Here is a 15,745-nt window from a genome sequence, read left to right on the forward strand (position 1 = left end):
AATGTCAAGGGTTTTCACTAGAAAATAAGGAGTAGTTATTATCTAAGATCATAAAGACTGTAAGAGAAGTAGGCTCAGAGGAAGAACAAGGGTACAATTTTGGAGAAAAGTTCTAGATACTTATCAGATATCCAATGATGAGACAGAAGTATGAAGTCTCGGGCTAAAAGTCTAAGCAAGAGATAAAAATCTGGAAGCCATCAGCAAATAAAAAGCTGGACTGGGCAACATGGTGAAACCTCGTCTCTATAAAAAACACAAAAATTAGCTAGGCATGGTGGTGCAAGCCTCTGGTCCCACCTACTAGGGAGGCTAAGGTGGAAGGATTGCTTAAGCCAATGAGGCAGAGGCTGCAGTGAGCCAAGATGGCACCACTGCAGTCTAGCCTACGCAATAAAGCAAGGTCATATCTCAGAAAAATAAAAAATAAAATAAAATAAAACATTTAAAGTCATGAAACTTAATGATTTCAGTGAGGCAACGAATAAAAATGAACGAGGTCAAAGAACTGAAACTTTGGGAGCCAGCCAACATTTAGTGGTCAGCGAGATGAAGCAAAATGAGTAAAGACGACTTGAGAAGTAGACAGTGAAAAAGGAGAAAATCTAGCAGAATACAGACTCCCAAAACAAAGTAAAGACAAGTTTTTCATTTTGCTAAGAAAAGAATGAGCATATCCAAATGGAATATGGAAATGCAACTGGGTTAAAGATCAAAGCCCGCAGGATCACTCACATGTTCAAATTTAAAGCTATAATAGTTTAAATTGTATATGTTTATAATATACTTCAATTATATATACACCCACACATATAAAATTACCTACTACCACCATCTTTCTTGTTTTTCCTGCTCGTCACATCAGTATTTTAATAGAACAGCAAAATATGGTCACATTCAAAATCAATTAACACAAAAAAAAAATCAAACAAGTTACAAGGAACAAGGCAAACAGGGTATGTTTCAATGAAAAAAGAACTCGAAGGTCCCAGAAATGGAAAAAAAAGAAAAAAGGAAAGAATAGATTTGGAATGCATAGAATCAAATTTATTAAAATTCTTACATGATTCTCAGGTACAAAGCTAATTATTTTTGTCTGATACAAAGATTAAAGTTTTCTAGTATTGCCTACATAACATTAAAGGGGGAAAGGTAAAGACAAGATATGTAAGTACAAATTTTTTTTAAAAAATCACTCCCCAAATAGTACATGCTTTATTTTTTAAGATTAACATACTGGAAAAATCAAACTTTACCTCAAACTCATGGTGGTTCCAGGAGATCACATTAGCACTTCCAAGTTCTCTGTCAATGTTAAATGCTCTCATTTCAGATTCAAGAGTATCTTTCAGTTCTTCTCGTGTTTTGAAATTCCAAATAAGGTTTGACCTGGCATGGTCTTGACCAAACCTAGACATACATATAATCAGGAAATAGCAGGATGCACTAAGCATTTTAAAAAATCTATAAATATCCCTTACTGACCTTATAATAAGCAAAAAAAAAAAAAAAAAGGGAATAGACTTTAGCAAATGTAAGTAAAGAAAATAAAATCTGTGTAAAGGAAGTAGAGTAAAACATTAATGACAGAATCTTGGTGGTACGTATACAGATACTCACTGCAAAGTTCTTTTACCTTTTGTATGTTTGAAAGTTTTCGTAATAAAAAGTTGAGAAAAAAAGGAACCTAAACTATGAAACAAATCTGTGTGAATTAAAAAAAAAAACCTGATATTTCAACTTCAATGTTTACTGCTAATACAAACTCCAGTTAGAAAACAATTCTATTGGCCAGGCACGGTGGCTCCCACCTGTAATCTCAGCACTTTGGGAGGCCGAGGCAGGCAGATCATGAAGTTAGGAGTTCGAGATCACCCTGGCCAAAATGGTGAAATCCTGTCTCTACTAAAAATACAAAAAATTAGCTGGGTGTGGTGGCACACGCCTGTAATCCCAGCTACTTGTGAGGCTGAGGCTGCAGAGTCGCTTGAACTCGGGAGGCAGAGGTTGCAGTGAGCCAAGATCGCGCCATTGCACTCCAGCCTGGGCGACAGGGTGAGACTCCATCTCAAAAAAAAAAAATTCTCTTGTCAGATACAAAACTTTAGGTTGGGGAGATAAGAATTGCTGGACTTCTGGGTAAAGGGTCAGGTGGAATCTGGGTAAAGAGTAAGGTGGAATCAGCAACAATCTATATATGTTAGGACTTTACAGACTACCCAAGAAAGAGTACTGCAAACTGCCAAGCTATGACTGAGCATTTTCAAAGTATCTTCCTCATATGCTTGGAGTAACTGTTGTAAAACATTTGGGCACAAGTCTAACTGGGGATGAATGGGCTTCACATATGCTTACTTTCAAGTCTGCAATCCTCCTAGAAAGTCTCATTTCAGAGTTCCAAGGAAGTTCTATGGGGCGCAACACAACTGAGAGAGAAATCCAAGGCATATACTTAAGGATATACTATATACATACTGTATACTTTAAAAGCAGTGTGAGGGAGTTTTCAAAGACATATTTTTCTTTATTGGCCAAGGTGTAATTGATATGTCAGTTTCCAGAGTGAGTACTGTGAGTTATCTTAAACAAGCTTTGCAAACTCCCCAAAATGATTGTTTCCCTGTCGTGTGTGTGTGTGTGTGTGATCGGGAAGGGGGTGCAGGGTAAAGGTGAGATTAGTAGATAAGAAGAGGGAAGAGGTTACCACATTTGACAGGAGGGAAGGTCCTCCTATCAGCTAACTTGGACACTCATTTCTCACAAGTCTTATGTTATCATCTGCCTCTTTTAAGACTCCATTTCCAACTAGGACGTATGCAATTATTTCTAAACGTGTAATAAAGTATTTTTAAAGTAATCATCTCTAAGCCTTAATAAAGTCTTTAATGTAATTTTAGTTCCTCAGACTATCACTCTATGAAAAGCCTTAATTTTAGAAGCATCTCTAGTCATCCCAATCTTAACAGTTATAGTTCCTGAACTTGATGGCATAAAAATACATGTGGCATAAAGCAACAGTTTCAGGGAAGAAAAACGTGTCATGATGCCCTCATGGCAATATTAAATTTAATCTTTATTGGAAAAGAGACCTAAAGTTTACCTATAATAGAAGAGATCCCAATTTGCTTCTATTTTTATTCTTTGTCTTCTCTTTCGAAGAACTACCGGCTTCTGATTTATATTCTGGAATAGAAAAAAACTTCATAGTGCTCAATCTGGGGCTACCAAATAGGCTTAGTCAGAAGATCATCAATTTATAAGTGATGAGAAACATTTCTTTTTTTTTTTTTTTTTTTTTTTAATTATACTTTAGAGTTTTAGGGTACATGTGCACAATGTGCAGGTTCGTTACATATGTATCCATGTGCCATGTTGATTTCCTGCACCCATTAACTCGTCATTTAGCATTAGGTGTATCTCCTAATGCTGTCCCTCCCCCCTCCCCCCACCCCACAACAGTCCCCGGAGTGTGATGTTCCCCTTCCTGTGTCCATGAGTTCTCATTGTTCAATTCCCACCTATGAGTGAGAACATGCAGTGTTTGGTTTTTTGTCCTTGCGATAGTTTACTGAGAATGATGTTTTCCAGGAGAAACATTTCTTTCATCAAATTTTGACAGAAACAAAAGTTAACGGAATAAATAAAATCTCTAAAACATGAATATAAATACAGGATATTAAATTATAGCACATATAATTTGACAGCATATATTTCTATAGTGTTACTCAAGTATTTTCCATGTAGTCTAAAGCTGTTTCAACACCAAATGTTGTTAAAGTTTACAGTGATTAATAAAATTTATAATAGTCAAAAACAGTGACTTGTTTCAAACATTTACATGCAGTTAACACAAAAGCCTTGGGACAACAATAAATGCAAAAGATTACAGGTTGTTAAAGTGCGGACCAACCAAAGCCAAGAGGAGCAAGTACAAATTGAAATAGCTAATGGAGAAGAAATGTGTCTACACATTCAAACACATGTGAAGTAAGACTTGAATTAAACAGAGAATATCGAAGATGACTCCACATGCCAGGCAGCTTAATGCATTTCACACACGTAGCAGGAACTTACACTCACCATATTGTTTTTGTCCTGAATTTAATCGTAAAAAGGAAAAAAAAATTAAAGAAAATAAAAAGAGAATGAGCCTAGATCTGCTAAATTGTATCTATTACACATCAGTATAAAATTATCTTCACTTTAAGACTAAAACAGGTGCACCTGCCTCTCTAAGCCTATGACTCAAATTTTAGGCAGTCATAAACCCTTTGAGAATTCAAAGAAAACTATGGTCCCTCTTTCAGAGATAGGCATATACTTAAGGTTGCAACTGGAAGAGAAAATCTGTACATGGACCAGAAGTTAAGAATCTCTGTTCCGACTGAAACCCATATATATATATATATATATATATATCAGATATGAAAACTCTAATCCTCATTGTGATAGAAACAAAAAGTAGAAAGTGGTATAGATTAAAACATGGAAGTCTATAATTTCATTAAAGTGCAAAAAACCCACAGACTAAATGACATAGGAAGAAAAAAGGTAAAATAAATTTTAAAAAATATTATTTGAAATATAAACCCTATAAGTTATATAAGAAAATGTTTCCTACAAATTTTAATTCTGTGCACTATCATGAAAACTAATGCAAAGTGGCTTGAATAAAGTATATAAATAATTCAAAATTTGGTTTAATGACAAATCTTTTCTTCAACTTTCTAATTAAGAAGTACTTTCTTCAATCCCTCCTCCCCGCCAGGACAAAAGGCTGGCAGTCTAGAGTAATAAAAATGTAAATGCTATATAGAAAAAGGACAAAAAACTCTCCATAAACTAAGTGACTGAATTGGAGACTCAGGCTAACAGCTCTAACTAGCTAAACAAATCCCTAAACTGAAAATAACAAAGAAAAAGCAACCTTATACATTAGCCAAAGGTTACTACTAATCCAGCACAGAGCATCAGCTGCAAATGGAACTGACTTCATAAACATTGATTATATAAGAAATGCAGATTGTTTCAAGAATCGCCAGTTAATCTTGACAATGATTAGTTTTCAGACTCTAACTATAGCATAAGATCATTCCAAACTTTGATGTTAGTGTTTCTATCAATAAAATAGTCATAAAGATTATTTGCTGTTCCCTAAAGAAATTAATGTTAAAAATAGTACCCACGCAGAAAGGGGATAAGCCGTTGACGCTAACCAAAAGATCTTCTTGAGCAACATTTATCTGGCACCATTATTTGCTCAAAACTTTAGTAATACCCCATGTAAATGATACCAACAAACCAGTAAAACATTTTTTATATTAAAAATATTCTTTTCCCTCTCAATTGTTTTAAAATAGCAGATTATTATCCATAGTTTTAGCTAAGACTAGAGCTTTGTGTTCATGCTTATGCTGGATAAATGTAACATATGAAGTCTGATGCCAAAAACTTACCTACAGTATGATAATTATATTCAACAACTTGAAACAACTGTTATTTTAGAAATCGGTTTAACTACCTGAAGCCAGGAGCTTGTAATTTTTAATAACTGTGAAAATCATTCGTATCTGTAGATTTTTCAACTGTTCAAATGCTATACCAATATTATCCTGACCAGATATGTATATAGTGCCTTTACTATTATCTTGCTTGTATATAAAAAAAAAACCCTATAAGATAGAGAAGGGAGGTATCGTTATTCTGATTTATGAAAGAGGAAAGTAAGGTTCTAAAAACCGTAACTTGGATTAACAAGTGATGAAACTAGGCTCAGAAGTTAACCAACTCAAAGCTCAGCATTCTCTTTACTACATAGTCACTTGAAAGCCTGTCTAATGATTCTTTATATTGAATATATCACTTATATAAATTAGCAGTAATCTATTATTCTGGAGCTCTAAAGAATTTAACATTGATCCCAATTTCAGATAGATACACAAGACTATAATATTTGTTCTGCTATGCTTACGTATTCTGGTAATCCATAAGAAACCCACTTGTTTTAGAAAGATATTAAAATTATTTTCCTTGAATAAGGCAATAGCTACCATAAATAACAAGGTTAAAGAGAAAGAATGTATGTGTGATCAACAAAAACTGAGATCAAGACTGCTTCTACAGGACATCTTAATTCATACTCAACCACTGCCAAACCTATTATAGATAGAAGAATGCATTACTTTATCAGGTTCTGTAGAACATACTGCATGCTGAAGAATGCGACTAAAACTGTTCTAGATCTAACCTTGATTTGAGAAACAAATATTACAAAATTTAAGTACACACAATACATTTAATTTAAAATGTGAATCTTAATCTTCAAAACACTTGTCTGGCTAGTTCTGAATAAAAAGGCTAACAGGAAGAGCATCTTTATTTTTATAGGTACAAAACAAAGTCCAGAGAAGAAGGGAAGAAAATAAATACATATGAATAAAGAAGAACAAAAACTGGAGGAAAAATTAAGAGTGGAATTCTAATATTAAATACCAAAATAAAAACCTAATCATCAACTCATAAAACTATGAACTAAGGAAAATGTATATAAAAATATGAATTAGAAATTAGGTACCATTCAGCCGGGTGCGGTTGCTCACGCCTGTAATCCCAGCACTTTGGGAGGCCAAGGCAGGCGGATCACAAGATCAGGAGATCGAGACCATCCTGGCTAACACGGTGAAACCCCATCTCTACTAAAAATACAAAAAATTAGCCGGGCATGGTGGCGGGCGCCTGTAGTCCCAGCTACTCGGGAGGCTGAGGCAGGAGAATGGCGTGAACCCGGGAGGCGGAGCTTGCAGTGAGCCGAGATTGCGCCAACTGCACTCCAGCCTGGGGGACCGAGCAAGACTCCGTCTCAAAAAAAAAAAAAAAAAAAAAAAGGAAGACATTAGGATTAGGTACCATTCATTTTTAAGCTTCAGGTATTCAGCAAGAAACATCAATACCATCTCTGTGAACAGCAGGAACTAAAGTAGACTAGGACACACAGAAGTGCTAGGAATTTGGAAGCAAATTTTATTTTTACCTCTTTTTGAGCAATGCCCATCCTATCCCTCCAGTGCATCAATACAAGATCCACTTTTTCTTTGGCAAATTTTTCAACTTCTTTAGCGGCTTTTCCAGCTAGTCTTTGCCACTCTGGAACTTTATTAAATTTTCCATACTGATCCTGTAAAATAATGTTGAAATCCATTACATGCCTGTTTGCAAATTTATTTTAAAACTCTATGTAAAGCTGAGTCATTCTATCTATTTTATAAGGTAAATGCTGGATGTTATGGTTCAGTGAAGAAACAAACTGAAAACTTCTACAATTATACTTTTTATCCAAGAAACTTTAACTTTTCTACTTAGGTTTCAAGATGATTCTTTTATGAGGGGTGGCAAGATGCAAGTGGGAGCTGGGTGCAGACAGAGAAGGAGTGATGACAGAAAAAGAATACACGTAAGAAATTATTATAGTAGTGTATCATAAAGATGTTTAATTTTTCCATGGATGGCCCAACCCTTATAATTAACAAAGATCTTGTAAGGAAAAAAACCCTACCTATAACTTTTTTCATGGTTGGTCGTTTTTACCAACAACATTTATCAATCTCATATGTGCAAAATACCACACTTACACACTTACTGTTACTCCAGAACGTACCAATAAGTTGAAGTAGAGAAACAAAACATAGAATAAAATGACCACTATTCATAACATTAATTTGTGGTGATAGTTGCAAAACTCTGTAAATATACCATAAATTATTTAATTGTATACCTTAAAAAGATATTATGGGGTGTAAATTTTACCTCAAGAAAGATATCAATAGTTAAGTATTACTATTCAATGCAATGAATTCTTTGTTTCTAAAAATTTTAGCATGTTTCAAAAAAGACATATATATATAAGTACACTTACTCCTAAAGAAGACACACTTGGGATAATCATATTTACCATTGCTATTTTCACATTGTCTCTAACATGCATCCGATCAGCATCCTTCTCAGGTACGAGATCTGAGCTGTCCAAGTATGCCAGCAAGCCTGGCGGCTAAAAACAAAACACAAAATCCATTTTCAAAACAATGTGAAAAAGAAAATTTAGCCTTAAAACCCCAAATACATTAATACTGTGGCTTAGCTACTGAGGGTAAAACTTTACAGTAACTCCTATGATAAATACCTTTTCAATAAAAAACAAACCATCCCCTTTTAACAGTACAGATAACTTGTTCAATTAAATTTTATTAGGCAGTATATAAACCTAATTTCTCAACTGACTTACCAAAATGCGTTTCAACAAGTTTGTTGCGGTTGCATTATCAGCTGTCCAGAGTCCCACTAAATGTCTACTTAGCTGTCTGAAAAAAGCAGACGTTGAGAAAGGTTTGCTGCTTTATCTCAGCTAGAACAGAAAGGAATTTTTAAAAACAAAATATCACATAATTATAAAAAATATGGCTACAGTAAAAAAATCATTCTGATGTTAAAAATAGTTATTAAAAAATTTAATGTGGGGTTATAATTCAAATATTACTAATATTTTGGAATTTTCTAAAAATTAAAATGTTTTCCTAATATACACTCATTTTCAATAAACCTGAACATGAAAAAAGTAGGTTTTTATCCCACTTAAAGGAAGAAAAAAATAACAAAAACAATTAGACTTGATGACACAATTAATTTGTATAACGAGTCCTACTAATATAGTGACAATGGCATCCTGGCATTTTTTGGAATTCTGAACAAGCAGAAGTCAACAACTATGTTCTAATATAACCGTTTTGGCAAGATCAGAGAGAAAATTATTTTCACTTCTAGAGTTTGGGCAAAGACCTAACCACTTATAGCAAGTTATTTGACTCATCTCACTTAAAAGCTATACAAGTGTATTTTAATTCAAAGTAAAAATCTAAGATCCAAGTTCAATCTATGGTTTAGTCATTTACTAACTTTAATCCCCATTCAACACCTGTCTCCTTAACTGAAAGCTCCTCATAAGTAGAAACCCTATTTTACCTACCAGTGACCCTTCTGTGCTTTGGTGGGGATTCAATTACCATAGCTATAAGAATGGTCATGAAACCTATGAGGGAAATAACCAAATAACCACCTACAAACATATGTTTTATATATGTTACATTACCGAAGAACAAAATTTAACTGCAAAACCCAAAATATACTTTGTCACCAGAAAGTGAACGCCACTGAAACTGTTCATTCCTGTGCCAATTTGAAAGCTAACATATTGAAGTAATTAAACTTGTAATTTCCTTCACTGGCATTTGGTACGTTATCATATCAGTGACTCCTAAAAAGGCTTTAGTTAGGGACAAAAGAGATAACATTTTATAACAGCAATTTGTAAAAGATAAAGCAATGCAAATAGAGTGATATTTCTATTATACATTGACAGATCTTTAACAGTGTAATTCAAATATTACTAACCTTTTGGAATTTTCTCCAAATTAAAATGCTTCCCTAATACACTAATTGATCACAGTAGGGAATTTAACTGGTTAACTATACTGAAGAGAAACACAACAAGCAAGCATTTAACATGGGGGGGTTAATGGAATAAGCTATCAATAGTCTCTACTTTAATGAAAGATGGTGTCTAGCGCTGCTAACAAGACAATACTAGGAAAACATCCTTCTTATCTGTATCCTCTAAGACTACTTTTGTTCTTAACACACGTGAGGGAGGTAGTTTCTTCTAATAGTATAAACAGTAAAAAAAAAAATCCCTGACAAGGCAGCATATACCATGATGTATAACAACTGCACATAGATGACAAAGAAAATGTACAGTATGGTAACAAACTAAACGTTTAACTCAGCAACTTATTATTTAAAAAGTCAAAAAATAAAAATATTTATGATACTCACTGTTTTTACTAATATGAGTCATAATATAGTATGCTTAACATAGCTGAAAGGGTCACATGTTAGAAACCACAGAGGGTTAAAAGGGCTGGAATTCATGTAGTGTGGAATAAATGAATAAATTCATGTGTTTATATTTGAATGACTACTAGGAAAAAGGGAATCATTTAATTATAAAAGATTTAGGTTAAGTCTAGCTTAGGCTGGATATGTAAGGTTTTCTGTGGTTTTTAAAGTAGAGTATTTGACCAAAGATATTTAAAAATCAACTATGTGAGGTTTTCCCATGGGGTCATGTGCATGAAAGATGGTCACAGGAATATAAGGAGAAAAGGCCTGAGCATGTGGTTCTAGTTCCATAAGCTTTTAAGTACCCTTTTCCATATTGGCCCCATGACTATGGTGTCAAAGCCTGATAATAGGTTAGTGGGGGAAAAAAGTAAACAGTGTTTCCCTCCAGGTTTTCCACAGGCAGGGACAGTAATCATTTGGGCAAAATCCTTCTGTAAGGAAAGGAAAAGAACTAGGTGGATCAAAAGAAAATGTAATATTTGTGTAATACAAACACATTTAGTTTTATGTAACATCTGAATCAATTCTCTAGACAGGAAGTTAATTTACAGCAAATTGAATTAAATCACCTACCTATTTGTAAGCATCCTTTGATCTGAGCTTATTGTAAACATCGCAGTATGCAAGTGTCGAGGTAAGGCACCTTCACTTAGAGCAAGCTCCTGCATTTTTGTAGCAATTTCTTTATCACCTTCCTTTGGAAAAAGGGTAAGATGATCCCTAAGGTGGCAATCCAGGACAAGCTATCCAAACTTTAAAAAACTAATTTTACATCTTTAAATGAAAAAACCATTCAGTATGTAATAAAAGTTTAAAATGCATCTTCTAATCACCCAAAAAAAACATAGGTGAGTAGTAGCACAGGTAATTTTTAAACCTTTGGAATAAGGTTGAGATGTTTCCAGACAAATTTACCTCATAAACTATGCTTTGCTAAACTTAATATTAAAACTAGGTTCACTCCCTCTGTGTATAGCTGCTAACAAAAAGGAAAGGCTTGGCTATCGCAAGCTCTGTAAAAGATGGGTACTTTGGAAGCTAGTATTGGGCAAAGAACGCATTAGCTAAAGGGAGAAAATTAGCCTTTTGGCTGTATATGCACACTAAAAATGCAAATAAACTTTGATGTTCCATTCAGTTCAACGCCTATATATATTTACAGCTACTTAAGGGCATACTAATTCTGTGATTGTGTGCTATACTTATGCACAATAAATGAATTTTTTGGTAAAAGGAGACTCCTTCAATTGTATTCAAATTGCTTCTATGACAACAAAAGAATACAAGAATTCAAAAGCCATTTAGACTGATGTCATTGTAAACATCATAGTATGCAACAGACATTCATAGCCACAATCTTTTAAAAAATATAGAAGCATAAAGCAACTGTCTTAAAGAAGCAGTATTTCGACAAGATCATGCTCCAATCTCTAGAGCTCAAGAACTTTTTGTTGCCTTTCTTACTTGATATCATTTTGCTATGAACTAACTCCATCAATAGATTTCTATACAATCTCAGTATCTCAAGACTTCAACACTGTCAACATTATCCTTCCAAAAAAGAGCAACTGATAGAATGCTAGCTTTTAATTAAGTAAAATGAACAAATAATGCAGTAACAGATTTATTTGCTCTACAACTTCACTTACTATGAAATTAAAACTTTTATTATTGAGGATTGTTTCTGTAACAAGTTTAAAACTAATTTATAATAAAGATTTAAAATTACTTTTTTTACCCAGAGAAATGTTTATTTCCCAAAAAGACTGAAAGGCAATATTGTCAACTTCAATTAAAACAGCCTATCAACAATCAAGTAAGGCTAAAATTTCAAAGTTGTTCTCTCACCTCTATTATTGCCTTCATAACCAACCCAGCTCCTTTTATTATTGCCATGGAAGGATGCTTTAAAGTGAGGGGAAAAAAGTGTCAAAAAATAAAAAAGAATTTTATTCCAACACATTTAGCTGTTACTCTTAAGAAGGATATACATTTTTACACAAGGTATAAGCCATAAAATTAGTAAAGGATACATCTCAAAGTCAGTTTGGTTAAATATTTATTTTCACAACATAGCCTTAGAGATAGACACATAAACAAAGAATTTACATTAGTAGGAAACAGAAGGCATTTATTTGAATAATTATAATTATTTGAATGATACATATCAATGATACTAATAATATATAAATATCATATATACATACATGTATCTAATAAGTACCATAGTGCTGTATAAAATAACAAATTTTCCAGTGTTTATGAAGAGCCCTGCTAAAGCTCATTTTATTTGGGAATTTGTAAAGAAAAGGGAACTTTGGGCCTACCAGAGAAAAATGAGCTTTTCATTACTAACGTGGAGGCCAGATGTGGTGGGTCATGTTTGTAATCCCAGCACTTTGGGAGGCTGAGGCAGGAGGATCGCTTAAGCTCAGGGGCATGAGAACAGCCTGGGCAACAAAGGGAGACCCCGTCTCTACAAAACAAATAAATAAATAAATAAATTAGCCGGGTTTGGCAGCATGTGCCTGTGGTCCCAGCTACTCAGCAACTGAGGTGGGAAGATCACTTGAGCCTGGGAGGCTGAGGCTGCAGTGAGCTGTGATTCCATCACCGCACTCCAGTCTGAGCAACAGAACAAGACCTTCACCTCGAAAAATAAGTAAAATAAAATAAAAAAGCAAGATATAGAAAATGGGCAGAGTGTCAAAACAGCAGTCAACACCCATCAACGGGACTCTACATGAAACACCAAGAAATCTGTACGCTCAAAATGTACCAATATGATAATGTACTAGGTGCATTTGTCAATATTATAGATCAAGCTTGTCCAACCCGCAGCCTACATGGATGCTTATATTTATTCAAAGCTAACCCAGGATGGCTTTGAGTATAGCCCAACACAAATCTTAAACTTTCTTAAAACATTTTTGCGATTTTTTTTTTCTTTTAGGTCATCAGGTATTGTTAGTGTTAGTGGATTTTATGTGTGGCCCAAAACAACTCTTCTTCCAGTGTGGCCCAGGAAAGCCAACAGACTGGACACCTCTGCTATAGAAGTATGTTTTGAAACAGTGACCCTAAAAGTGGTTCCCTTAAATTCACTGTTATCTGACAAGAAAAATAAAAGCTCTCACCTGAAAAAGTTTAAAAAGGGTTCTTCCATTGGATGCTACCATCTCTAAGAGCATATCAAACTGCTGCCCTTCAGTTGTCTCACTATATGGAGCACAGAGGGCAAAGGTAAGGAAGTCCAAGAGCGAACTAATAACTAGGGCACCAGTCCCATGATCCTGAAACAAAGCAACAGATTCTCTTAAAGACTTAGAGATGGGGACCTTCAGTTAAATTGTAATAATAATGTGTTCCTTTCTGTTATTCTATATGTCAGACATAAACATCGACTTTAATTTCTCAACATGAGGTTCGAAGTTGGATGACTCTTTAGTACTTGCTTTGCTCATATAGTGAAACCATTATCCATCATACCTCAAAAGGAACAAGTAAAATTCAAATTTCAAGAGTATAACCAAGACTTCTCAAATGTGTGTAACAAGGGTTAATGTTTATTTGCAAAAAAGAATCTTTGACAATATTTGCAAAACTCTGGCAATCTGCTTATGTCCCTTCAAGATGCTATAGAATGCCCATCTCCAAAATTGTTATCAGGGACTGAGGAACAAAGATTTGGTTTAATTTTTTTTTTTAGAGCAGTTTATTTCATAATGACATTTTTAAAGAAAGAAAAAATAAAAATTTGGAGTATCACTGTGAAAATCTAAAGGCTTTGACATCTATCCTTCCCAGATGAATGGATATAGTCCTAAGACAAAATATTTTATTATCAGTGACCAAGCTGAACTGTGACCAGTACTGACCAAAGCTGGGGGCTACAATAAAAATAAAACCATCCACGTGGCACTTCTAGAATATCTTTCAATAATGGTATGGTATCTACCATGAAGACAAATTTAATTATAACTTACCACATGGGAATTAAATTTCTCCAGTAAGTTTTCCAGAAACTTCTTTGACGAGAGAAGAGAAGCTTTGTTCAACTGTTCTTGTCTTAAGTCATAGTCATCATGCATGGGCTATTGATAAAAAAAAAAAAAAAACAGTGATAATTCATAAGCAGTCCCACGTGCTAGCACCACGCAAAAGTCATTTATAAAGAGTATTCGTTACACATTGAAAGAATTAAAAACCATTGCCTTTAAAGTGTAAGGCAAAAATGAAACTCGTGATAAGCAGGCAGAAGTGATGATTTACCATGATTTTGATCAGACTTCACAGATAATTTGCCCAACAATTAACTCAACATATACACAAGGTACTCTCTCAAAAGTCACAGATCTTATTAAAAGGCAAACATTTGCCCACCCAGAATTTTGTAACTAAAATTTGAAATAAAATTTAGCATTTAAAAGTATGTACTAAAATTAACAACAAATACTGGTCTCAGGGTGATTTTCTTTTGAGTGTATAAAACATTCCAGCATGATGGTTAGGAGTAGAGCTCCAATCCTAATTTTACTACTGACAATAACTGGGAGACATTACGCAAGGTAAGTTACTTTACATAACTCTCCAAGTTTCATTTTCCTCAGCTGTAAAGTAGGAGTAATAGTATTTATGTAACATTAGTATGATGCTTAGATGAGATAATTCATGTAAGATACAAAGCCAACACCTAATATGTAATGAGGGCCCAATATTTGTTTCATAGCATTGTTTTTTACTTTTTTTATTGTGGTAAACTACATATAACAAAAGTTACCATCTTAACCATTTTAAATTACACTGTTCAGTGGCACTAAGCATTCACATTGTTGGGCAACCATCACCACCACCCATTGCTAGAACTTTTTTCATTTTCCCAAACTGAAACTCTGTAATCATTAAACAATAATTCCCCATTCTGCCTTCCTCCCAGCCCCTGGCAACCACCATTCTACTTTCTGTCTGTGAATTTGACCTCATATAAATAAAATCATACAGTATTTATCCTTTTGTGACTGACTTCTTTCACTAGCATCACGTTCTCAAGGTTCATCCATGTTGCAACACGTGTCAGAATTTCCTTCCTTTTGGTTTCTGCTCATTTAGCGAATACCGTATGTTACTATGGTTAATTGTATAAACTTTGGAGCCAGAAAGTGGGCTTGAAGCCTCTGCCATTTACTAGCTACATGACCTTGAACAAATTGGGCCTTAAGTCCTTCTCTACAAAATAGATATAACAGTAGTAACTTCTAAAGTTCATTGGAAGACTGAATAACATATGAAAAATTCATAGAATAGTACCTGAAACACAGAAAAAATTAATTATTATTTATTAAACAGCTTGACAAGGCCTGTTAAGGATAAAAATTAAAATTAAACATGAATATTATCCTCAGGAAGCTGACAGATTGAGAAAAATACGTCATGTTTAGAAATAGCAATAATTCAAAGAAGAAATTGCTAAGAAAGGTAAGTGTAATATTTATGAAAGGTAATCTCACTTCAGGGAGGGATAAATCACTACCACCTTCAGGAATAGGAAAGCTCCATTTATTTTTAAAATTTTATTTTAACTGCTGTGGGTACATAGTAGGTGTGTATATTTGGTAAGCCTCATTTAAAAGCTGACTTGAGCTCTTAATGAATAAGCAGGGAAAGAATTCTAAGCAGAGAGAATATATGAAATATTAAAATATATATATATTGGTCTCCATCCTTGGCTCCTGACATAGAGCACCTAAAACCCTTGCAGACAGGGACACTAGCAGAATCTTTTGTTGCAATAGTC

The 15,745-nt window shown here is 34.2% G+C and overlaps 1 protein-coding gene across 4 annotated transcripts in view; it reads right to left on the bottom strand.

Moving 5' to 3' along the window:
• DNAJC13 (DnaJ heat shock protein family (Hsp40) member C13) overlaps window positions 1-15,745 on the bottom strand; it is a 119,254-nt gene that overhangs the window by 62,336 nt on the left and 41,173 nt on the right. For 3 of the 4 annotated variants that reach the window (XR_008660503.2, XM_055295427.2, XM_063610732.1), the window contains 9 exons: window positions 13,938-14,045; window positions 13,089-13,244; window positions 11,800-11,856; window positions 10,525-10,646; window positions 8,279-8,354; window positions 7,949-8,044; window positions 7,031-7,174; window positions 3,101-3,183; window positions 1,257-1,410 (listed from right to left, as the gene is read on the bottom strand). Coding sequence is in view for 3 of the 4 variants with exons in the window: in XM_055295427.2 (XP_055151402.1) it covers window positions 1,257-1,410; window positions 3,101-3,183; window positions 7,031-7,174; window positions 7,949-8,044; window positions 8,279-8,354; window positions 10,525-10,646; window positions 11,800-11,856; window positions 13,089-13,244; window positions 13,938-14,045 (996 nt within the window). In the remaining variant the exon portion in view is untranslated. Of the gene's footprint in view, window positions 1-1,256; window positions 1,411-3,100; window positions 3,184-4,080; window positions 4,096-7,030; window positions 7,175-7,948; window positions 8,045-8,278; window positions 8,355-10,524; window positions 10,647-11,799; window positions 11,857-13,088; window positions 13,245-13,937; window positions 14,046-15,745 lie in introns of all 4 variants that reach the window. The other variant, XM_055295426.2, reaches the window with a different exon arrangement.

Source organism: Symphalangus syndactylus, chromosome 10 (genome assembly GCF_028878055.3).
Source record: "Symphalangus syndactylus isolate Jambi chromosome 10, NHGRI_mSymSyn1-v2.1_pri, whole genome shotgun sequence".
Lineage (NCBI taxonomy): Eukaryota > Metazoa > Chordata > Mammalia > Primates > Hylobatidae > Symphalangus > Symphalangus syndactylus.